This window comes from Pristis pectinata, chromosome 8 (assembly GCF_009764475.1).
Source record: "Pristis pectinata isolate sPriPec2 chromosome 8, sPriPec2.1.pri, whole genome shotgun sequence".
NCBI classification, from domain to species: domain Eukaryota; kingdom Metazoa; phylum Chordata; class Chondrichthyes; order Rhinopristiformes; family Pristidae; genus Pristis; species Pristis pectinata.
In genome coordinates, this window is record NC_067412.1 from 57,265,795 (window position 1) to 57,290,874 (window position 25,080).

The following is a 25,080-nucleotide window of genomic DNA, read 5'->3' on the forward strand; positions in this document are numbered from 1 at the left end:
GATGCTGCCAGGATTAGAGCATATGGAATATGAGAGAGGCTTAAGGTGCTAGGGCTTTATTCACTGGAAAGGCGGAGGATGAGAGGAGACATGATAGAGGTATATAAAATATTGAGAGGAATAGATAGAGTAGACAGTCAGTGCCTCCTTCCCAGGGCACCAATGCTCAAGACAAGAAGGCATGGCTTTAAGGTTATGGGTGGGAGGTTCAGGGGAGATGTCAGGGGGAGGTTTTTCACCCAGAGAGTGGTTGGTGCATGGAATGCACTGCCTGGGGTGGTGGTGGAGGCAGATACATTGGACAGGTTCAAGAGTTTGTTGGATAGGGCATATGGAGGAATGTGAGATAGAGGGATATGCTGGAAGAAAGGGTTAGCTAGTGTGAGGGTGGTTTGATGGACGGCACAACATGGTGGGCCAAAGGGCCTGTTTGTGCTGTATGGTTCTATGGTATTCCCTTTTATCCACAGCAGATACTATTTCTTCAAAGAACTACAATAAATTCATCAAACATGATTTCCCTTTCAGAAAACTACGTTGACTTTGCCTGATTAACTTGAATTTTCTAAATGGTAATAACTTCCAATCTTTTCTTTACAATGGATGGTAACTAACCGGCCTGCAGTTTCCTGCTTTTGTCTCCCTCCTTTTTGCATTTACATTTACTATTTTTCAAAATCAGGAACCTTCTCCAAATCGGGTGAATTGTAGGAAAGTTACAAAACCAATGCATTAACTATCTCACTGGATTCTTTTATGAGCCTTCGATGAAATTTATCAGTATCCGGAGACTTGTCACCCTGCAGTTCCAACACTTTGCTCTGTACAACTCAGTCTTGAATTCAGATCCTCCCTTACCTTCAATTCCCAGTTTACATCTATTTCTGGGATGTTTATCTCTAGAAGGGAAGACTGAAGTAAAATGCTGATTAATTCATCTGCCATCTCCTTATTTTCCATTATTAATTCCAGACTCTTTCCATAGAGCGATGGCTCATTTTGTTAACTCTTTTTAAAAAAAAATCTACATAAACTCATTGTCTTTTTTAATATTCTGGATAGTTTTAACCTGTACTCAATATTTTCCTTTCTTATAGTCTTTAGTTTGCTTGTTTTTCTATATTTTTATCTGATATTCTGATCTGCCACCTAGTTTGGTGCATTGTATAAACTATCGTTAACTTTTTCAGTTAACCATGCATGGTGGGTTCTCTCCTTGGGATTTTTTGTTTTGTAGCGGTTGCTACCACGGAATAAAACAAGACTCTCCTCAGAGGATTGCCAAACAGAACTGGTTTATTTTCCCGCCTTGCGCGGGCCCTTTAAGGGAGAATGTTCCCGCCCAAAACAACCGGCAATGACGTAAGTCCCACGTCATCAGGACTTTCCCGCGCGCAGGGTTCTCCCCGTCGCTCGGAAAGACGAGGCCCGCCGCCATCTTGGGCCTCGTCGCTCCGACGCCGGCGCGACCCGACTGCCGAGCCGGTTCGCACCGACTAGACGGTGAGTACGCCACAGTTTCCTCATTGCAATGTTATCTGTTCTGTGAAGATCCTCTTAAATGTCTGCCACTGCATCAACTTGACTGATCCATTAATCTTATATACCAGTTTAGAATATAGAACAATACAGCATAGGAACAGGTCCTTTGGCCCACTACGTTGTTGCCAACCATGATGTACAATTTAAACTACACATCTGCCTGCATGTGGTCTATATCCCTCCATTCCCTGCCTGTTAATATGTCTGTCTAAATGCCTTTCAAACATTGCTATTGTAACTGCTTGTTGCACCTCCGGAGTAGCGCGTTCCAGGCACCTACTACTGTATAAAAAAAATCTTCCCACCTAAATCTCCTTTCAACTTTCCTCCTCTCACCATTAAAGCTAGGCCCTCTAGTATTTGACATTTCCATCTTGGGAAAAAGGACACTGACTATCTACCGTATCTCAGCCTCTCACAATTTTATATACTTCTATCAGGCCCTTCAGCCACCATGCTCCAGAGAAAATATTTCAAGTTCATCCACCCTCTCCTTCGAGCTAATTCTCTCTCATCCAGGCAACATCGTGGTGAACCTCTTCTGCAGCCTCTCCAAAGCCTTCACATCCTTCCTGTAATGTGACAACCAGAAATGGACACAATACTCCAATTATGGCCTGATAAAGGTTTTAGACAGCTCTAACATGACTTCCCAACTTTTATATAACACCATGAGCAATGAAGGCAAGTATGCCATACACCTTCTTTACCACTTCACTTTCGCAAGCACTGCTTTCATACCCTTATAGTTGCCCTTGCTGGTTTAAAATCCTAGTATTTGACACATTATTTTCTTTAAAGTGAATGTAAAATTCGATCATATTATGATTGCTCTACCTGGGGATGCCTCCATAAGATCATTAACTAATTCTACCTTGTTTTGCAATACTTGGTCTAGTATAACCTGCTCTCTGATTTGTCCAGAACATGCTGTCCTAAAGAAAATCCCCAAAACATTTTAATAATTCTTCATTTAGGCTACCTACGTCAATCTGATTTTTCCAGTCAATGCGTGGATTAAAATCCCCACATTCATCACTGTATCTTTCTGACAAGCCCCCAATATCTATCCTTATAGTTTGTCCTGCTGTGAGATTTTTGCTAGAGGGCCTGAACGCCAGTCTAAAAAGTGTAAAGGAACCTTTAACCTCCAAGTAATCTATGCTGTTTGAGTATATGTTACCGATACTAGGTGCAAAATCTGGGGTGAAAAATTATATTTTCAATACATATCCCATAAAAGGAAATGCAGCCTTCTAATCACGTCTCACTTATGTAAAAGTTGATAAAAAGTGCATGTTTACATCCCTGTAGCATTCTTATCAGGGACTTCAAATTCTGATTATGGATTATAATTTGCTGAAAAATTATACCACAGCATGTCCTGAGATGGAGCATTTCAGCAATAAGAGGTTTGCTGGTATGGAGGCTTCGATGCACAGTTGTGCAAGGGGCTGCAGAGAGTTGTAGACTCAGCCAGCGCCATCATGGGCACAACCCTCCCCACCATCAAGGACATCTTCAAGAGGCGGTGCCTCAAGAAGGCAGCAGCCATCACTCCAGGCCATCTAGGACATGCCCTCTTCTTGTTACTACCATCAGGGAGGAGGTACAGAAGCCTTAAGACCTACACTCAATGATTTAGGAACAGCTTCTTCCCCTCCACCATCAGATTTCTGAACGGCCCATGAACACTACTTCATTATTTCTTTTGCACTATTTATTTTGTAATTTATATTAACTTTGTCTTTGCACTGTACTGCTGCTGCAGAACAACAAATTTCACGACATATGAGTTGGTGATAATAAACCTGATTCTGATTGAATAAGCTATATTTGTTTCCCTTGGAGCCAGGAAGGCCAAGGAGCAACCTGATTGAAGTTTACAAAATAGAGAGGGGCATAGCTAAGGTAGATAATGAGTAACCTTTCCCCTTAACAGTGGTGTCTATAACTTAAGGGGTAGAAAAGTTATATGTGAATTGAGGAAGAACTTTTCACCCAGATGGTGGTGGAGGCAAGTGCTCTCATAACATGCAATAAGCATTTAGATGAGCACTTGAAATGGGGTAGGAGGCTCCGGACTAAGTGCTGCAAAATGAGATTGGCTGATACAGATGTGGTGGTTCGAAAGGCCTGTTTCTATGCTCTATGGATCTATGACTCTGCCACGAAGTAGAACTTCCAGAAAACAATTCTGTGCAAGGCTTGTGCCATTTCTTAAATTATGCCATAATTTCCTTAGATTTTGGCACTGCTCCTTAGGGACCATAAATGGAACAGTACTAGCTCTGCCTCCCCATCAAAACAGTGCAAACTGCAAAAATAGCTAGCTGTTTCTTGGACTTGGAATGAGGGAAATATCTTCAGGAAAAAAACATTAAATGTAAGAAATACCTACATAGAGTTGAAGTTTCAGGTCAATAACTTTTCATCAGAAAAGACCTTTCTTCCTCAAAATTTACTCATTTTGGGGCATCTAGAGAATCTAGGGAAGCTGTGCATTTAGTGCCCATCCCCAATTGCCCATGAGGTGATGATAATGAACACCTTTACTGAAATGATTACCAAATGAAGCAAAGGATACCCAAATGGTAAACCATGTTATGCAGCAACACTTGGTGGTCAGAATCTGCAATTGCAGAACGATACAGACTTGGGCTATTTTATCATTTTTTTTTAATGCTGTGTAGAACTGTGAAAAACATTTTTGTTTCCTTGTTTATTCAATGCAAAATGCCCTGCTGGGAAATCTATTAGTAATCTAATGCATTTGAGAATTTCCAGAGTCACGCAGTACAGTTTAACAACATTACCCATCTGTCCCTTGTTGGATTACAAGATTACATAAAAAGTCAAAGCTTTAAATTGATCATCCTTTACTGAAAATAAGATAGCATAGCTAAAGTATCAGTGTGGGGAAACTACATTTGAATGTCTTTTATGCCTCAGACAGAAAAATTGCAACTAATACAGTATAAGTAATATAGTAAAATAATATTGTCACTGAAACAAATGTGGCAAGTATCTGGATGTATTACTTTAACCTGGAGTCAACAGGCAATTTCATGGAACAAAACTTCAATTATTTGATTCAAAAATAAAGAAAAGTACTAATGTGGACAGTAGATCAGCAGCATTCCAAATCTAAACTTCCACTTAAATAATAAGTTGCAACAAATAAAATCACAATAACATATGTAAAAGATAAATCTTGCCCTGACCTGCTGTAGGTTTGTGTCCATAAATTCCATTGAAGAAGGCAGGCATTTGAATACTCCCACCAACATCAGAACCCACACCCATTACTGACCCAGCTGCAGCAATAATGCTCCCCTCACCACCTACAGAAAAAGTCAAACATTTTCCCAATTTTATTTCAAAAAATCTTGAGTTTAAGAACACTTTCCCATCCAGTATGGTGAAATTGTTATTACATAGGACAAAGAAAGACATGATGGAATTATGCCATTTAAGACAATATAGAAGAAAAAGAAAACAAAATGAAAAGAAATAAAAAGTATTGTCACTTGGGAGGGATAGTGGTCACGAGGTAGAAATATCTCATTCAGAAGAAAATATGCTCCCTTTTCAATTCCAGATAATGCTGGATAATATTTAAGACAACTTGTACAGCACTACTTTTGTGAATGTGAGTTCAAGGTGAGAAACCATACAGTTGGGAAAACTCTTCAATTCATTGAAAGCCCACATTAAGATGCTCATGTCAGACATAACCTTGCTTGAAACAGAGAAAGTCTCATTCTTTATTTCAGATTCAAGCTGAAAATCCTAAACTGTGGTTGCAAGCAGAAATCATCAGAATCAGAATGTCTTTTGTGTATCCACATGTAACTCTTGCAATCCAAGCATGATAATTTGGTTATCAATATTAACAAAAACAAAATGAACACTATATTATGAACACCAATCGTCTTTGGGTAGCTGATTAATCTTTTTAAAAGCTTTCGAATGAAGAGACATTTGGAGCCCTACTCTGAAAGTTTTAAAGCTTCATGCAAGAGAAATTTGGTCTGGTACAATATAGGCACTCATATATTGCACTTGTGAGATATTTCCATTTTGGACATCAGTCATCCTACTATTAGTTAATAGAAACTGCCATGGATGATTTTTGGACAGAATTCTTGGGACCTGGATTTCAATAGAGAATTCCTAGATAGCATTTTTTTATATAGCCAGTAAACAAAGGAATTTCATGATCAGTCTGGACCAAGTTTGAATTTAGGGTCCAGAAGTGAAGCGCTGGCATCTCCCCTTTATGTTTTCAACAGATCATCAAATTTGCATTTGTAATGACATTTTTGTACTTCCCTTTTTTTTCTGTTCTTACTACTGGTGAAAACAATGATAGCATTCTTTTTTACTGAGCACCTTTTTGGGAAACTGGGACATATACACAATAGCGAAAAGTTTGAAAACTTAAATCTAACTCACTGTACCAAGCACAAAATTGCTGTAACAACAAAATACAATACGTTTTTCTGTAATTAATACTTACCCGAGCTTCCACCGCAATGCGATCCACATTATATGGGTTTCTGGTTGTTCCATACAAATTGTTACTCGATTCATACCACATACACAGTTCACTGCAGTTTGTAACACCTAAAGGGATGGCACCAGCTTTTCGAAGATTAGTAACAACTGCAGCATCTGTAAGGGAAATTACATTCTTGCGGCTTACAAGACCAGAAGAATTGGGTAAACCTGTGAAAATGTAAAATAGGTTCTATATCAGTAAAAAGAATATTACATAAAACAAAATATTGATTGACACCTACTTAGTATAAAGGGGATAGATGAGGCAGGGTTTGTTAGGTGTGTCCAGGAAGGATTCCTGACACAGTATGTGGACAGGCCAAATAGAGGAGAGGCATTCTGGACCTGGTACTAGGCAATGAGCCTGATCAGGTTTCAGATCTATTGGTGGGAGAGCATTTTGGAGACAGTGACCATAACTCCTTGACCTTGACCATAGCCTTGGAGAGGGATAGGAGCAGACGATATGTGAAAGTATTTAATTGGGGGAGGGAGAATTATGATGCTATTAGGCAGGAACTTTGGGATCGTAAATTGGGAACAGATGTCCTTGTGGAAGTGCACAGCAGAAATGTTGAGGTTATTTAGGGTGTACTTGCATGGGCTTCTGAATACGTTTGTCCCATTGAGGCAGGCTAAGGATGGCAGACTGAAGGAACCGTGGTTGACAAGAGACGTAGAATATCTTGTCAAGAGGAAGAAAGAAGCCTACCTAAGGTTAGAAAAACATGATTCAGACAGGGCTCTGGAGAGTTACAAGGTAGCCAGGAGGGAGATTAAGAATGGACTTAGGAGAGCTAGAAGGGGACATGAGAAGTCTTTGGCGAGTAGGATCAAGGAAAATCCCAAGGCGTTCTACGCGTATGTGAAGAATAGGAGGATGACTAGAGTGAGGGGAGGGACCGATCAGGGATAACAGAGGAAATGTGCCTGGAGTCGGAAAGAAGTAGAGGAGGTCCTTAATAAATACTTTGCTTCAGTATTCACCAATGAGGGAGACCTTGACGTTTGTGAGTATGATTGTACAACAGGCTGATATGCTAGGGCATGTCGATGTGAGGAAAGAGGATGTGCTGGAATGTTTGAAAAACAATAGGATCGATAAGTCACTGGGGCCCGGACGGGATATATCCAAGGTTATTACAGGAAGCGAGGAAGAGATTGCTGCACCTTTGACGATGATCTTTACGTTCTCACTGGCGACAGGAAGTACTGCCAGATGATTGGAGGGTAGCAAATGTTGTTCCTTTGTTTAAGAAAGGGATTAGGGATAACCCTGGCAATTACAGACCAGTGAGTCTTACTTCAGTGTGGACAAATTACTGGAGAAGATTCTTAGAGACAGGATTTATGGGCACTTGGAGAAGCATAGGCTGATTAGGGACAGTCAGCATGGCTTTGTGAGAAGCAGGTCGTGCCTCACGAGCCTGACTGAATTCTTTGAGGATGTGACAAAAAGCACATCAGAACAGAGCATTACAGCACAGTACAGGCCTTTCGGCCCACAATGTTGTGCCAACATTTTATCCTGCTCTAAGAGCTATGTAACCCTTCCCTCCCACATAGCCCTCTATTTTTCTATCGTTCATATGTCTATCTAAGAGTCTCTTAAATGTCCCTAATGTATCTGCCCCCACAACCTCTGCCGGCAGTGCGTTCCACACACCTACCACTCTCTGTAAAAAAAAACTTACCTCTGACATCCCCCTTATACCTTCCTCCAATCACCTTAAAATTATGCCCCCTCATGTTAGCCATTGTCGCCCTGGGAAAAAGTCTCTGACTGTCCACTCGATCTATGCCTCTTATCATCTTGTATCACATTGATGAAGGTTGAGCAGTGGATGTAACGTACATGGATTTCAGGAAGGCAATTTGGTAAGGTTCCTCATGGCAAGCTCATTCAGAAAGTCAGGAGGCATGGGATCCAAGGAAACTTGGCTGTGTGGATTCAGACTTGGCTCACCATAGAAGACAGAGGGTGGTGGTAGATGGAGTGTATTCTGACTGGTTGGTGACCAGTGGTGGTTCCGCAGTGATCTGTACTGGGACCCTGCTCTTATGATTTTTATAAATGACTTGGATGAGGATGTGGAAGTGTGCGTTAGTAAGTTTGCTGATGACATGAAGGTTGGTAGTGTTGTGGATAGTGTAGAAGGTTGCTGTAGATTACAACAGGACGTGATATAGGATGCAGAGCTGGGCTGGAGAAGCGGCAGATGGAGTTCAACCCGGAAAAGTGCGAAAGGATACACTTAGAAGATTGAATTTGAAGGCAGAATACAAAGTTAATGGTTAGGACTCTCTTAACAGTGTGGAGGAACAGGGAGATCTTGGGTCCAGTCCATAGATCCCCTTAAGGTTGCCACACAGATTGATATGGTTGTTCAGAAGGCATATGGTGCGTTGGTCTCATTAGTCAGGGTATTGAGGTCAAGAGCCGCAAGCAGTAATGTTTTCAGCTCTATAGAAACTCTGGTCAGACCACACTTGGAGTATTGTGTTCAGTTCTGGTTGCCTCATTATAGGAAGGATTTTGGAAGCTTTCGAGAGGGTGCAAAGGAGATTTACCAGGTTGCTGCCTGGATGGAGAGCATGTCTTATGAGGACACGTGAGTGAGCTGGGCTTTTCTGTTTGGAGAGGAGGAGGATGAGAGGTGTCTCGATAGAGGTGAACAAGATGCTAAGAGGCATAGATCAAGTAGACAGTCAGAGAACTTTTCCCAGGGCGAAAATGGCTAACATGAGGGGGCATAATTTTAATGTGATTTGCAGGAAGGTATAAGGGGGATGTCAGAGGGTAAGTTTTTTTTTTAAACACAGAGAGTGGTGGGTGTGTGGAACGCACTGCTGGCAGGAGGTTGTGGGGGCAGATACATTAGGGACATTTAAAAGACTCTTTAGATAGCCACATGAATTATAGAAAAATGGAGGGCTATGTGGGAGGGAAGGGTTAGATAGATCTTAGAACAGGATAAGATGTCAGCACAACATCATGGGCTGAAGGGTCTGTACTGTGCTGTAATGTTCTATGTTGAGGATGTAACTAAACACATCGATGAAGGGAGAGCAGTAGATGTAGTGTATATGGATTTCAGCAAGTGTGTTTGATAAGGTACCCCATGCAAGGCTTATTGAGAAAGTAAGGAGGCATAGGATCCAAGGGGACATTGCAGTGTGGATCCAGAACTGGCTGGCCCACAGAAGGCAAAGAGTGGTTGTTGAAGGGTCGTATTCTGCATGGAGGTCGGTGACCAATGGTGTACCTCGGATCTGTACTGGGATCCTTGCTCTTTGAGATTTTTATAAACGACCTGGATGAGGAAGTGGAGGGGTGGGTTAGTAAGTTTGTGGATGACACAAAGGTTGGGGGTGTTGTGGATAGTTTGGAGGGCTGTCAGAGGTTACAGAGGGACGTAGATAGGACGCAAAGTTGGGCTGAGAAGTGGCAGATGCAGTTCAACCCAGATAAGCGTGAAGTGGTTCATTTTGGTAGGTCAAATACGATGGCAGGATATAGTATTAATGGTAGGACTCTTGGCAGTGTGGAGGATCAGAGGGATCTTGGGGTCCGAGTCCATAGGACGCTCAAAGCGGCTGTGCAGGTTGACTCTGTGGTTAAGAAGGCATATGGTGTATTGTCCTTCATCAATCGGGCAATTGAATTTAGGAGCCGATGAGGTAATGTTGCAGCTATATAGGTCCCTGGTCAGACCCCACTTTGGAGTACTGTGCTCAGTTCTGGTCACCTCACTACAGGAAGGATGTGGAAGCCATAGAAGGGTGCAGAGGAGATTTACAAGGATGCTGCATGGAATGCGGAGCATGCCTTATGAAAGCAGGTTGAGTGAACTCGGCCTTTTCTCCTTGGAGTGACGGAGGATGAGGGGGGACCTGATGAGGTATATAATATGATGAGAGGTATTGTTCGGGCAGATAGTCAGAGGCTTCTTCCCCAGGGCTGAAATGGTGGCCACAAGAGGACACTAGGTTTAAGGTGCTGGGGAGTAGGTATAGAGGAGATGTCAGGGGTAAGTCTTTTTACTCAGAGAGTGGGAGTGCATGGAATGGGCTGCCGGCAACAGTGGTGGAAGTGGATACGATAGGCTCTTTTCAGAGACTGTTGGATAGGTACATGGAGCTGAGAAAAATAGAGGGCTATGGGGAAAGCCTAGTCATTTCTAGGGTAGGACTGTTTGGCACAGCTTTGTGGGCTGAAGGGCCTGGATTGTGCTGTGGTTTTTCTATGTCTATGTTTCTATGTTCTAATATGACATAAAAACTGTAAGTTCTAGAAAATATATTACTATAAATTTAGGTTTAGATGCAAATGAACCACTACTTTGACAAGTACAGTCCAGGCAGCAGGATGTGTATTTACCCAAATATTAAAAAAGTTAATTTCTTTGGAAGATCATTGATTTGCAATCCTTCACACACTTGAACCTAGCAAAAGTTATAAAAATGACAGTCCTTTGCTCTTTTTGAGCAAATTAATAATGCCTTTTTAATGAACTTATCATGTCAGATGGTAACATGCTCTTTAGGAGCATTGGCTTGTTTACTTAATGTACTAAAAATGAGTAGAACACTTCCTGGTACACATCATGTATTTGCAGAGTACTGGATGGCAACCTAATTTGGATAATTTTTCTTTCTTGTTTGGCATTTTCTACAGATAATTGGAGGCTCCCTAACAGTAGTCAGTACAATAAAAGGGTAAAAGAGGAAGGAAATATTCAATAGGGAGGGGGAAGAACAAGTGGAATTGTTTGGGATTCCAGTCAACCCACATCAGCCAAAGTTGTCATAAACTCAACTACTCAAAGTTTAATAGTGTGTGTTGATGGAACAAAGTACACATACTTCGTAGAATGGCTTATGCACATTTGCTCAGTAATCACTTGGACAGTGGTAGCAACAACGTATTCCACAGCCAAGTTTTTGGTTTCTTTGGCATGAAAATGTGGGAAATGAATTTAAACAAGAAGGGAAGGGTTAGATCGATCTTAGAGCAGGATAAAATGTCGGCCCAACATTGTGGGCCAAAGGGCATGTACTGTGCTGTGGTGTTCTATGTTCTATTTACGAAACAGAATCTATTCAGCTCATTGCGTTCTGCTCATGGAAAAGAGAGTTACCCACCCTAATCCCATCTTTCAACAGTAGGTCTGCAGTCCTGCAGGTAATGGCTCTTTAAGTACATATATAGGTTCTTTGTAAATGTGGGATGGTTTCTGCCTCAGCCAAGCTTTCAGGCAGTGAGAAAGGACAAGGCAAGATGGTAAAATGGCTGTTAAAAACAACATTCTGTCAGAAAGGGACAGAGCATGTAAATATACTTCTCCCAAATGGAGTCAGACCAAGAAAAAAATGTAAAAAGGACAAAACTGAAGGCTCTTCAGCAAGGCTGAGACATGCCCAGTAGGTAAGGCTGTGTAATGGAGAAAAAAAGCGAACATCACAGTAAAAAAAAATGGTCAATTCTGATACACTGTCCATTAGCAACATATTACACATACAAAGAAGTGTAGTCACCCCTGGTCCCAATTAAACAATTTGACCTGACCTCATCCTATCATAGAAATTCCCTTTATCCATTACTCCAGCCGTCATCTATGTAACTTTAAACCATCATTTTATAATTGTTTTCCCAGTCTTGATGAAGGATCTCCAACCTGAAACATCAACTCTGTTTCTCTTTTCACAGATTCTGCCAGATCTGCTGAGTATTTCTGTCATTTTATGCTTTTATTAACTTTCAGAAGAAGATACACAAAGTGGAATAGGAAGATTAGCCCTTATAATAAGCATTGCAATCAAGGGAGCAGGGAGGATACATCATACCTCAGAAAATTCAGTGGATGCATCAATTTGGGTAGTTCTAGGAAACAGCAAGGAATAAAAAACATTCATACGAGTTGTCCATAATGCCCAAGCTATAGTGATAATGCAGGACATAGTATAAACTAAGAAATTAGAGGAACATATAATAAGGATAATACAATAATGATGTGGGGCTTTCAATCTACATATAGACTGAGCAAAACCAACTGAGCTGTTAGGGTGTGAACTAACTCTTGGAATGTATGACAAAGATGGTTTTCTACATCACTGTGTTGGAAAATCAACGTGAACAGGCTAATTTAGATCCAGTATTGCACAATGAGAAAATTGTTTAGTAGAAGTCTGATTGTAATATGATAGAATTTCATAAAAGAAGAAATGATTTATTTCAATCTGAAACCAGGGTCATAAATCATAAAGCAAATTAAGAAGGCCAAAGAAATGAGATGGCTATGGTAGATTGGCTATGGTAGATTAAGACGCAAGGTGTAACACTGAAACCCAACAGAGAAGGAACTAGAAGTGTGGCTAACAAGATAAATTAAAGATATTATTAAAACAAGTATAAAGGCTTTTAATGTTGTCAAGAAGAGCAGCAAGCCCTAGGACTGGGAAAAGTTCAGAGTTCACCACAGACCAGAAATTGATAAAGGAATCAAAATAGAATATGAAAATATAAACTGACTGTCAAAGCTTTTATGAATATGTAAAGACAAAGAATTAGCAAAAATTTATTTGTGTCCCTGATAGACTGAGGTAGATGCAAATGAATAACTATTTTGTGTCTGCCTTCATAGAATCCACAGAAGACATTCTAGAAATGATAAATAGGTCTGAATGACCTGCATCCCAAGCTTTTGAAAGAGATGGCTCAGAAGTAGTGGATACACCAATTATCATCTTTAAAAATTCTATAGATTCTAAAATGGTTCTAACAGAATGAAAGGTGGCAAATGTGACCCCTATAGAGGAACTACAGGCCAGTGAGCCTACCGTTGATAATAGGGAAAATGCTAGAATATTATTAAGGAAGTGGAAACTTGACACTTAGAAAATAATAATGGGAGTAGGCAGGGTAAACATGGATCTTTCAAAGGAAAATTGTGTTTGTGAAATCTGTTAGAACTTTTGAAGTTGTAAATAGCAAAACAGTGAGTGGATGTCATTTATTTGTACTTTCACAAGGCCTTTGATAAGGTGCCAATCAAGAGGTTGTTAAGCAAAATGAGAGCAAATGGGATTGGGATTAAATATTGGGACATTGATTGAGGATTGGTTAACAGATAGAAAACAGTGTGGGAATAAATAGGTCATTTTCAGGCTGGAGGTTGTGACTAGTGGGATGCTGTATGAATCTATACTGGGTCCCAGCTGTTCACAATATATATCAATAGAGGGGGACTTTTGTGTATTATATCCAAATTTGCTAACAACATAAAGCAGAATGGCAGTGTAGAAAGTTGTAAGGACGGTACAGTGAAGCTTCGGGGGAGGTAAACAGATTAAGTCAGGGACACGGAAATGGAATATAATGTGAAAAATTTGAGATTATCTGCTTTTGCAGAAGAAAGCAGAGTATTTTTTTTTAAATGCAGCAACAAATAATCTTCTGGAGGAACTCAGCAGGTTAAGCAGCATCTGTTGGGGGAGAGGAACTGACGACAGTTTGGGTTGAAACCCTGCATCAGGGCCAGCATCTGTAATTTCTTAAGTCTCCACGTTTTTTTAAATGGATCACCAAGTTAATTACTGGGAATGGGGGGCGGGCAGGGGGAAGAGGGGCAAGGGGTTGTCCGATGAGGAGAGATTAAGCAGATTTAATGACAAAATAAATAGATGATAATTTAAGTGCACTGACGTACCCTCTAATGCAAACGCTTCTTTGACTGTGAAAGGAACACCAAGGAAAGGAACACTCTCTTCAAGTGATTTTTCATCTTCATTTCCTTCAGCAAGTCTTTTATCCACCTGCTGGGCCTCTTTCAAGGCAGCTGAAAACCTAAAGCAGCAATATGGTTTGGAAAATAAAAGTGATGAATATAAACATTCAATGCTATAGCTCTGTGATGTGTGTCAAAATCTTAGCTTTATAAAACAGTGGGCAAAATATAATTAAAGTGAAGTTAATATGTCTGTTAGTGAGTCATTTTGTCATTATTGAGACAAATACAATAATGACCACTATTTAATAGCCAAACAAAAATTGTAAGATAGACTACACATTTTACATGCAGTCTCAATTTGTAAGGCTGGTGTGGAAACATTTGGAAGAGCTGCAGTACTGAGAACAATTTGGGTGGATGGACTTACGGAATGTGGCAAAGGATGTGGTCAAGAGATTTAGTTTTGGGGTATTCAAAGAGACAGGCAATTTTTGAAAGGACCAAAAGATCACAGAGCAGCTGAGATGGTAGGGGGAAGTGCAGGGGTGCGGGGTTACGTGGAGGAGTAGTAATGGGAAGGAGTATCAGCTGCAAGATAGCAGTGGGTCTGGAGCATCATTTCATCAATTTTCTGACAACAATGATACTTCTCTGAGAGTACTTTCCACGCACTATATAGAAGATAGATTTTCACAGAGGCACTCTCCTGCAATTGATCTGTGTGGTCAATCTAGGAAGTCTCAATACAAGTATTAACAATTTCTTTTTTTATAGACAAAACAGCCGATTCTGACCTTGACATCACCCAATATCCACACACAATACTACAAACAGTAGCTGATTTTCTCCTCAACTAGGGAAGGGAAATTATCAGGGTTGGGTTCAGTGTAAGACATTTTTTAAAACTGCCTCAGGTGATGCAAGCATCAATTTCAAGGTGAGTGTTTAATGCCCATACCTATACGTCCTTGAAGCCACCTTATTGAATCGCTGCAGTCCTTTGTCAGTCTGAGGATGACTTCCTTCTACTTCAATTCTCTGCATTTTGAGGTGGCTGATGAGGACAATCTGGAATGTTGATTTTGCCACAGGTTGAGCAAGAGATGCTTGGAAGGGTGGGCAGGCAGTTTGGGATCTGATGCATTTCCTTCTGGCCATTTACACTGGGTTTCCATGTGCTCCTGATGCATTCACTGCCATCCCAAATGCTCGTTTTCCACTTTGAACATTCATAGGCCAAAAATTCGCAGGAGTCAATGGGAATATTGCACATTTTCAAGGTGGTTCTGAGAACATTCTTGAATCTTTTCCTGTCTGCCTGGTAATCACTTCCCTTGAGTGCATGGAATATAGTGTCTGTTTCAGAAGTCTGGTGCTGAGCACGTAAACAACATGGCCTGCCCAGTGGAGCTGACTGTGTATAATTAGGGCCTCAATGTTGTTAGCCTGGGAGAAGATGTTGTGGTTGGCTTACATTTCCTGTCAGTAGATTTGGAGGATTTTGAGGATAGACTGCAGGTGGTATCTCTCAGTGCTTTGAGGTGCCTGCTGCAAGTAGTTCAAACCTCAGAAGCATATAGGATAGTTGAATATCAAAAGGATACTGATACAATTTCAGGATAGGCAGTTTGCGACTCAGAGGAGAAACATGCAACTTATGTTGTTCCTGTATCCCTGCTGCTTTATTTCTTTAAAATAGCTCCTTGATCTTTTAGTAGTTTGGTGGAACAAACAGTCAGTAATGCTACTCTGGGTATGGAGTTACTCAACAGGCCAGACAGTGCAAAGATAGTTTCTTTAAAGCTCTTCTAGGTTCTTAAGAACCTTCTATAGGTTTTACAGCTACCTGTGCTGATACTGACAAATTTTAAGAAAATATTTTAAATAAATCTGGTGTTACCTCAATTTAAACCCTCCACTGGTCATGATGGCTTTTGATCTGGTGTCTCTTTCTTACTCATTGCAACAAAGGAGGCCATTCTGCCCATGGGGTTTATATAGAGTAACAATTAGTCCCACTCCCCTCTCACTTCCCTGTAGTCCTGCTACTTATTCTCTCACATACCCCATCAACTCTTTGATTCTTTAGCCACTTGCCTACACTAACGAGTAATTTACAGCAGCCAAGTAACCTATTAACACATCTTTGGGTCGTGCGAGGAAAGCAGACCATCTAGCGGAAACCCACGTGGACGTGGAAAAAATATGCAAACTCCCTACAGACAGAGGTCAGGATTGAACCCAGAGCTGTGCAGCAGGTTCACTAGTTGCTGTGTCACTATGCCACCCTCTTTAGTCCAGTCTGTTGGATTACTCATCCAGAAATGTAAACACACAGCTATTATTCCTAATCAAGTCTAACAACGTTGTCAAAGGATAATATTGTTATCTTTAGCAAGTTGCATTGGTGAACTCCTTACCTCCCTGCTACAAGAGCATTGACTATGGGATTGACATCTTTGATTCTGCTGATATATGCTTGCATTACACCCACACACTTTACCTAAAATACATAAGAGATTGTTTTACTAGGTTAAACTGAACGTAGTTCATGATGTTGACATTTGCTCACATGGTCACACAGAGAAGTATCATGATTAGTTTTTATTCCAGTTCTTGATGGAGAGCCAAACAATGTTACAGTAAAAAAAAACTGCCCATTTAGCCATTAAATCTATGCTGATTTTCTTTTCTTACCAATCATTAGTTCTACATACGCATCCTTTACTCTAACATTCCTCTTTTTAATGACAATTTCTATTTTAAAAAGTATTTATGGACTCTGCTTCAACAATGACATGCAGCAGATAATTCTTTTTAAGTATCCATACTATTTCCCATTTCTCTATATTTAACACAGGTTAGCAAGGCGGTTTAAAACCATATAAACCAAAGGGTAACACGAATATGAACTCTGCCAACTGCCTTGAAATACTGCACCTGTAAAGAAGAGAACAAAACTTCATCTTTCATAAACAATTTTTGGAGAGGAGTTATGATGGCATCATAGATTAACATAAATCACTTATGAAAACAGTCTACATTTCATTTCATGCCAAATTACAGATGTGGGCCGAAACCTTCTGGAAAACCTAGTGTTTGCTTGATTCTGTCAGGAAATCCTGTACAATGCAGAAATCCTGACGTTGCCAGCTGTGCTGCACTGTTCATTCCCTGGATCTGCTATGGCATTGGACTCCTCCCGAAGTCCAACAGCATTGAATAAATTTGCCAAATTACTCTCTAAATATACTGGGGAACAAGCCAAATGAATTTGCCTCAGGTTATAAGCTTTGTAAGAACAGCTAGCTCATTCCTTTAAATAAACAGCAATGGCTAAAGAAATATGGGTAAGAAACAGAATAACCTGCTTTTATTTTTAAATTCATGGAGCTTGCTTTGAAGCTTTTATTTAAATTTGATATTGTTTATTTGAGTTAATAGTTTTTAACTACCAGGAATATTCAGAAGCATTTATAGTCCTTGTCAGCTTCAACTGAATGCAAAGCTGTCAAGCTTTTTTCAGCAATTTCAACAGGGCTTGTCTTGGTCCACCACAGTGTCGACCCCCACGATTTAAAGCCAGGAAATCAACATTATGGGATTTGCAAAAGACAAGTCCATAGTTTTTTTCCCCATATGTCAAAGGCAAAAACTGTCAGATTACAATGGCAGCAAATCTGACCCTAAGAAATACCACTTGCCACTATTTGCTGGTAAAAATATAAACAGTATTTGTGAATGAACTTTTGTATTTTCATAGATGGGTATGCTTAATCATATATTCTTAGACGACCATATTGGGATTATTAGTAGGATCACGTGATTTAAAACTTATATAACAGATTAATGATCGTAAAACTGAGCACCAACTACTCAAGAGGATGATTGAAATAGATTTCTAAGCTAGTTCAAAGATCTTATATTCAGGTTTTATTGCTAGGTATTTTCCCAATGTCACAGGCCCCCTTTGCTTTCAAAATATAGATGTAAAAGATTCAATTACAACATTTTAAAGAATGCAGAAATAGTACTTTTCTACAAATGAAGCGTACTCTTCCTGCCCAGTATCTAAAATCCTGTTCAAGTATCTTTTCACTTGACTTACCTCTCCTTAACAGAATTTTGGTTAAACAGTTATAAAGTTGAAATCAAGGAACAGTTCAGCAGTGACTAAATAATTCTCTACCCACTGAAGCAAACAACACAATTTCCTTCTCGAAACAGATTGAAAGAAAAGTTTAATTTAAACTTAAATGTAGCCAACTTATCAGTAGGATGCACAAAACTATTCAAAAACTTTCTGGTTGTGCCTACAATGCTGAATGACAAACAATTTGACACCCTGAATCATCAATGTTATCATAACTCCATTTTCAATGATTTTATTCAATTACCCTGACTCTTTCATAAAAATCATAGAGCAAGCAATCCATGGAAAATCGTTACAGGCTGGGGACAGGTAACATTTTTAAACCACTGTGCTAAGCATAAGAATATGAATAGAGTATTCTAAGTCAGTACAAAAAGATTACAAATACTAGATATCAAAAAAAAGGGACAGAGGTACCATAAACACTCAAAATCAATCAATATCTATGGGAAAACAGATGAGATAACCCAGAAGAAAAGGTCAACCCTGTAAACTGATTTATTCGTTCTCTCCAGACCATGCCAGTTAATCCACCTAAAATTTTTCCAGTATGTTTGTTGTTCTTTTTTGTGAACAATGTATGCAAGCTCACACAGAAGTAATTATTCATACACATTTTTTTTAAGGACAGGTAACCTTTGTGCTCTGGAGCTGTAGTTCAGTTGGTACTCTTCTGTCTCAGTCAAGATTTGTGGTTTTGAATCCCATTCCAGACTGCCATTTCAATGCAGTACTGAGGGAGTGTTGCACTTGTCACAAATGCTACGTTTTAGAAGAATTAAATCCAGAAATTTTTGCCTTCAAAAAATGGATGCAAAAGGTTCAATTATAATATGTTGCAGAATATAGATCTGGTGTGTGTCCTGGCTGAAATTTATCTAGTAATAATCCTTGAAGAAATTATCATTATACTGTTGTTCGTAAAGAGTATGTTGTGATTAAAATGGCTGCCAAATTTCACACAATAGTGATTGCATACGAGACGTATTTATTTTGCTGCAAAGCACTTTGGGACAACAAGGTCATAAAAAGTGTATAAATTCAAGCTTTTTTTAAAGACTTAAAAAAGTGAGCACGGTTTTGAAAAGCTGATAGTAATAGACTAATTCTTCTGAACTGTGAAAATACAAATTGTGGCAGTAAAAGTAAAGATGTACCTCACCTAAATGGTAAAATAAATGAACATCTAAGGTGTAGAATGATCTGGATTCCTGGACCATGATTCAAAAAAGGTTAATATGCAGTTACAGCAAGCATCTATACAGCTAACAAAATGTTTTTGTTTATTGCTAGAGGAATTGAAGACAAAAGTAGGGAGGTGAAGCTTCAGTTTTCTATGGGGTGAGACCATATCTATAGTACTGTATACAGTATCAATCTACTTATTAAGGAAAAATGTTAATGCGATGGAAGGAATTACCATACTAGTTACTGGAGTGGGTAGATTGTCTTATGAGTAAAGGTTGGACGGGCTAGGCTCGGACACACCAGAATTTAGAAAAATGAAGGGGATTTGATTTAAACATGGAAGCTCCAGGTGGGTCTTGATAAGATGGGCATGAAGAGAATGTTTCTTCTTGTGGAAGAATCTAGAACAAGGGGTCACCAATTAAAATGAGGGGTCACTTATTTAAGATAGAAATGAGGTGAATTTTTTTCTTAGGGAAGTGCCTTTGCAGTTATCTTCATCAAAGTGTAATGGAAGCAGGTCTTAAATATATTTGAGATAAACAGATTCTTGATAAATAAAACTGTGAAAGCTTATAACAGACAGATGGAAATGCGGAGTTGAGGTTAAATTAGACCAGCAGTAATTACATAAAGTCATACAGCATGGAAACAGGCCCTTTGGCCCAACTGTTCCATGCCAATCAAGATTCCCATCTAAGCAAGTCCTACTTGCCCGCATTTGGCCCATATCCCTCGAAACCTTTCCTATCTATGCACCTAAGTACTTTTTAAATGTTGTTAATGTATCTGCCTCAACCACTTCCTCTAGCGGCTCATTCCATATACTGACCATTCCCTGGGTGAAGAAGTCACCCCTCAGGTTCCTATTAAATCTCTTCCCCTCTCGTTCTTGATTTCCCCAACCTTGGGAAAAAGACTGTGCATATTCACCCCAATTATGCCCCTCATAATTTTATACACCTCTATAAGATCGCCCCTCATTCTCCTATGCTCCAGTGACAAAAGTCCCAACCTGCTTAACCTCTCTCCATAACTCAGTCCCTCGAGTCCTGCAACATCCTCGTAAATCTCCTCTGCACTCTTTCCAGCTTAATGGCATCTTTTCTATAGCAGGTTGACCAAAACTGAACAGAATATTCTGATTGTGGCCTCACCAACATCCCAACTTCTATACCCAATGACCTGACCCCATTGAAGGCCAGCGTGTTGTGGTATTTTGCACCAGCTAGTATTTGTGTGATGATCAGGACAGGAACCCTGGAGGAATCTCTTCCCTCCTCCCTGACCCAGCAGCAATGAAGCTAAGTATGGTTCCTACTAGCCAGTTGCTGCCCAGGCATTGCATGAACTGGAATTCATGGTAGCGTAGCAGTTAGCACAACGCTATTACAGCTCCAGCGATCGGGGTTCGATTCCCGTCACTGTCTGTAAGGAGTTTGTACGTTCTCCCGCGTCTGCGTGGGTTTCCTCCGGGTGCTTCGGTTTCCTTCCACATTCCAAAGATGTGCGGGTAGGTTAATTTGGGTTTAAAATGGGCGGCACTGACTCATTGGGCCGGAAGGGCCTGTTACCACACTGTAAATAAAATTTTTAAAAAAAAATTTTTAAAACTCTGATGCCTATCTGGCGATTCCAGCAAGATATACATGTGGATAAATGGATACTAGCCAAGGAGAGGACTGGATGCCTGTGATGTTCTCCTTAGCCGAGCAGCTTGTTTACATTCAGTATCAATTTATGATTACACAAAAGAACTGGTGCTTAGAGTGAGGTAGCAAAGAATGTGGGCAACTCCAGGAACATGTACACTAACCAGTCAGCATTTTCCAGCGAGCAGCGGGAAGGGAGATACATAGAAGGCATCCCCAAGAGAACATAGCCTAACAGTGGGGGTTGGGCTGTGGTAATATTACAAGGAGAGTTTAGAAAAAAAGTTGTGTTCTATGGTCACAAGGAGATGCTTAAAAAGCTGACAAACTTAATATCCTTGTAGGATTTTAATTTGAATGTTCCAAAATGAGTATGGTACCATACAGATTCATTACTTTACTACTAAGATGCAGTGAAAACATATACATGGGTTTCTCTAAAACACTGGAGCCTGTAAATCAAGGCTGGCACTCCACTGTATACTGAAGGAGTATTGCACCGTCATTTTTGGATGAAACATTAACATTCTACCAGATTGGGTAATGTTATAGATCCCACAACACTTCTGGAAGAACAGCAGGAGAGTTCGAGTGGTATTCTGGCCAAGATTCCTCAGTCAACTAACACCATCAAATTCACAAGAACTGGCCATCCATTTTATGACTGTTTGTGATGTTCACAAAATGGATCCCATGTTTTGCTTGCGTACCAACGACCGTTTTTTCCAAAAAGAACCTGTAAACAAGTTCCTGAGGCAAAAAATGACATGCTGGATGAATGCAGCTTGTGTAAAGTTGTGCAATAGCTCTTTGCAGAATATTGTGAGCATAAATCTGGCACAATATTGTGCATAATTAATTCAAATTCATTAATTAAATCTTTTATATCATGTGGAATAATTTAAGCAAGCTGGGGGACTGACAGAATTGTGCACTCCAGTGTTACTTTTAATATTACAGAGTATTTACAGCACAGAAATAGACCATTCAGCCCAACAGTCTCATGCCAGTGTTTGCATTCCATTCACAAAATGCATACAATTCAGAGCCCATACAATCTAGTGATTGTATTTTAGTTTTACATCATAGCTAGTGATTTCAGACAAGACTCCCCTGCAAATGCTCAAACACATAAACACATACCCAGGGATCTCTTGCTGGGAATCCCCTTGAAATATTGATAAATTCTGACAAAATCTGACAAATAAAAAGCAAAATCTATAGGTGCTAATAATATCTTGTGGAACCCATTCAAATAGTGATATGTCCATGAGGACCCTCAGTAAATAGCATGACCAATTTCTGTAGATTACATTATTTACATGCAATTGAGCTGCTTGCATTCACTCTGCCCCCAGATGCCCAGAATAGAAAGACCATATGCTTGGATTGTTGAACGTTAAATATAGATTAAAGAGCTTGGCTAACGAGGGGGGAGAATTCAGAGAAATTCTAATGCAATAAACGATCTGCTGGAGGAACTCGGCATCTGTGGGGAGAAAGAAATTGTCAACCCTCTAACAAGACAGAATTCCAGTATGTGCAGTCTCTTGTGTCTCCTGATAAATTCTTATTCCTGATTACTCTCTGTCGGCTCCTGAATCTGTGTGGATACAGGATGAAAATATATTCACCTCAACTGTGTGCAACACACCTACCATATCTTTATCAAAAAATGAAGAATAGCTCTGTAGGTGTAGCTAAGATCCAAGGACCTGTATCTGCACTGGAGACAGAACTTTCGGGGGATGAAATTGGAACAATGCATGATGTACCACAGGGAACTAAGAAATATTCAAAGCCCAGCTGTTGTAGCCATTATCTCAATAACAGAGAGTCCATTGGTTAATATTACCACTGGAAATCTCAGACAATTCAGGACTGCTTGCCTGTGTGGGCAAAGCTAGTGTGTTTGGGAAGGTAAGGGACATTTTTTTTTTGTTTGTATGTTTCTGAGAATGAATGTGGTGAGAATTTGGAGAGATTTAAGATGAAAGATGTTTGTGCAGATTTACGGGGAGAGACTAAATGAAGCCGACTCGAACGCTATGGGCCAAGCAGCCACCTCATCTGCGGTAATCAAGCCGCGATTCTGAAATTAAATTAATGTTTACCTTAATTGGAGTGATGGCAAATAGTGTGAAAGCGCAGCACCATGCGAGGATGCAGTTAACAGCGCAAACCATGCTCCAGCCCGTGGCGATGCACAGGGGATCTGTGCATTGACAGCTGGCATGTTATATTGCGCATCATGGTTCACCGCGCAGTTCACCAGCTGCTGCCGCGACCCACCGAGCTGGTAGTCGGGGTGAGAGCGGTGCTGAGGATGGGGGGCTGCACCGACCACCCCGGGTGTTTGGCTTTCGCTGTTGTAAAACGCCGATGTGTTCGGCAGCCCCTACTGATTTCCGCGTTCACATATCTCGTCCCCAGCACAACGGCCAGTGACTACCGCCCGTCATACCTGCCTCCGCCGAATCCTGCGCGCTAACTCCACTCCAGAGAGCAGGAGGAGCGGCTGAACCGCAGGTGAGACGGACCGGGAATTCCTGGGACCGCCGACGGTCTGGAAGAGGACGAACAGGGCGAGCAGGAGCCGGGCAAGGGCGCGCAGCAGCAGCGACGCACTGCGCTCGAGCACCGAGGACCACATCGCGCGCCAACGGCTTCCCTGTCGGTATGACTGGGGGCGAGCGCGGCGGGGAGGGGGGGGCGGGGCGAGCGCGGGAGGGGGGGAGGGGGGGGGGCGGGGCGAGCGCGGCGGGGAGGGGGGGGCGGGGCGAGCGCGGCGGGGAGGGGGGGGCGGGGCGAGCGCGGGGAGCACGGGGCGGTGCACGAGAAAGGGGAGGAGAGAGGGGAGGAGAGAGGGGGAGGGGGAGGAGAGAGGGGGAGGGGGAGGAGAGAGGGGGAGGGGAGGAGGGAGGGGGAGGAGGGGGGAGGGGGAGGGGGAGGAGAGGGGGAGGGGGAGGGGAGGGGAGGGGAGGAGAGGGGAGGGGGAGGGGGAGGAGAGGGGGAGGGGAGGGGGGGAGGGGAGGGGGAGGGGGAGGGGAGAGGGGGAGGGGGAGGGGGGGAGGGGGAGGGGGGGAGGGGGAGGGGGGGGAGGAGGGGGAGGGGGGGAGGGGGGGAGGGGAGGGGGGAGGGGGGGGAGGAGGGGGGAGGGGGGAGGGGGGGAGAGGAGGGGGAGGGGGGGAGGAGGGGGGAGGGAGGGGGAGGGGAGGGGGGGGAGGGAGGAGGGAGGAGGGGGAGGGGAGGGGGAGGAGGGAGGAGGGAGGAGGGGGAGGGGAGGGGGAGGAGGGGGGGGGGAGGGGGGGAGGGAGGGGGGGAGGGGGGGGGGGAAGGGGGGGGGGGAGGGAGGGGGGGGAAGGGGGGGGGAGGGGAGGGGGGGGAAGGGGGAGGGAGGGGGGGAGGGGGGGGGGAGGGAGGGGGGGGAGGGTGGGGGGGAGGGAGGGGGAGGGAGAGAGAGGGAGAGGGGAGGAGGGGGGGGAGGGGGAGGGAGAGGGAGAGGTGGGGAGAGGGGAGGAGGGGGGAGGGGGAGGGGAGGGGGGAGGGAGAGGGAGAGGTGGGGAGAGGGGAGGAGGGAGGGGGAGGGGGGAGGTGGGGAGGGGGGAGGGGGGAGGTGGGGGAGGGGGGAAGGGGGGGTGGGGGGGAGGGAGAGGGGGAGGGGGGGAGGGAGAGGGGGGGAGGGAGAGTGGGGGAGGGGGAGGGAGAGGGGGGAGAGGGAGGAGAGGGGGGAGAGGGGGGGGAGGGGGGGAGGGGGGGGAGAGGGGAGTGAGGGGGAAGGGGGAGTGGGGGGGAGGGGGAAGGGGGAGGTGGGGGACAGGGGAGAGGGGAGTGAGGGGGAAGGGGGAAGGGGGAGGTGGGGGGAGGGGAGTGAGGGGAAGGGGGAGGTGGGGTGGGAGGGGCGTGAGGGGGAAGGGGGAGGTGGGGGGGAGGGGGAGAGGGAAGTGAGGGGAAGGGGAGGTGGGGGGGAGGGGGAGAGGGAAGTGAGGGGGAAGGGGGAGGTGAGGGGGAAGGGGAGGTGGGGGGAGGGGGAGAGGGGAGGTGGGGAGGGGGAGAGGGAGTGAGGGAGGGGGAAGGGGGAGGTGGGGGGGAGGGGGAGAGGGGAGTGAGGGGGAAGGGGGCGGTGGGGGGGAGGGGGAGGGGAGTGAGGGGGGAGGTGGGGGGGAGGGAGAGGGGAGGTGGAGGGGGAGAGGGGAGGGGGGGGGGAGGGAGAGGGGAGGTGGAGGGGGAGGGAGAGGGGAGGTGGGGGGAG

The 25,080-nt window shown here is 42.9% G+C and overlaps 1 protein-coding gene across 1 annotated transcript in view; it reads right to left on the reverse strand.

The window, feature by feature from the left end:
* The window catches only part of LOC127573658 (fatty-acid amide hydrolase 2-like), a 45,689-nt gene extending 22,208 nt beyond the window's left edge, over nt 1–23,481 (reverse strand). The window contains 6 exon segments of the mRNA XM_052022069.1: nt 4,767–4,886; nt 6,065–6,079; nt 6,082–6,273; nt 13,815–13,951; nt 16,256–16,338; nt 23,293–23,481. Of these exon segments, the coding sequence (XP_051878029.1) occupies nt 4,767–4,886; nt 6,065–6,079; nt 6,082–6,273; nt 13,815–13,951; nt 16,256–16,338; nt 23,293–23,481 (736 nt within the window).
* Between the last annotated feature and the right edge of the window lie 1,599 nt (nt 23,482–25,080).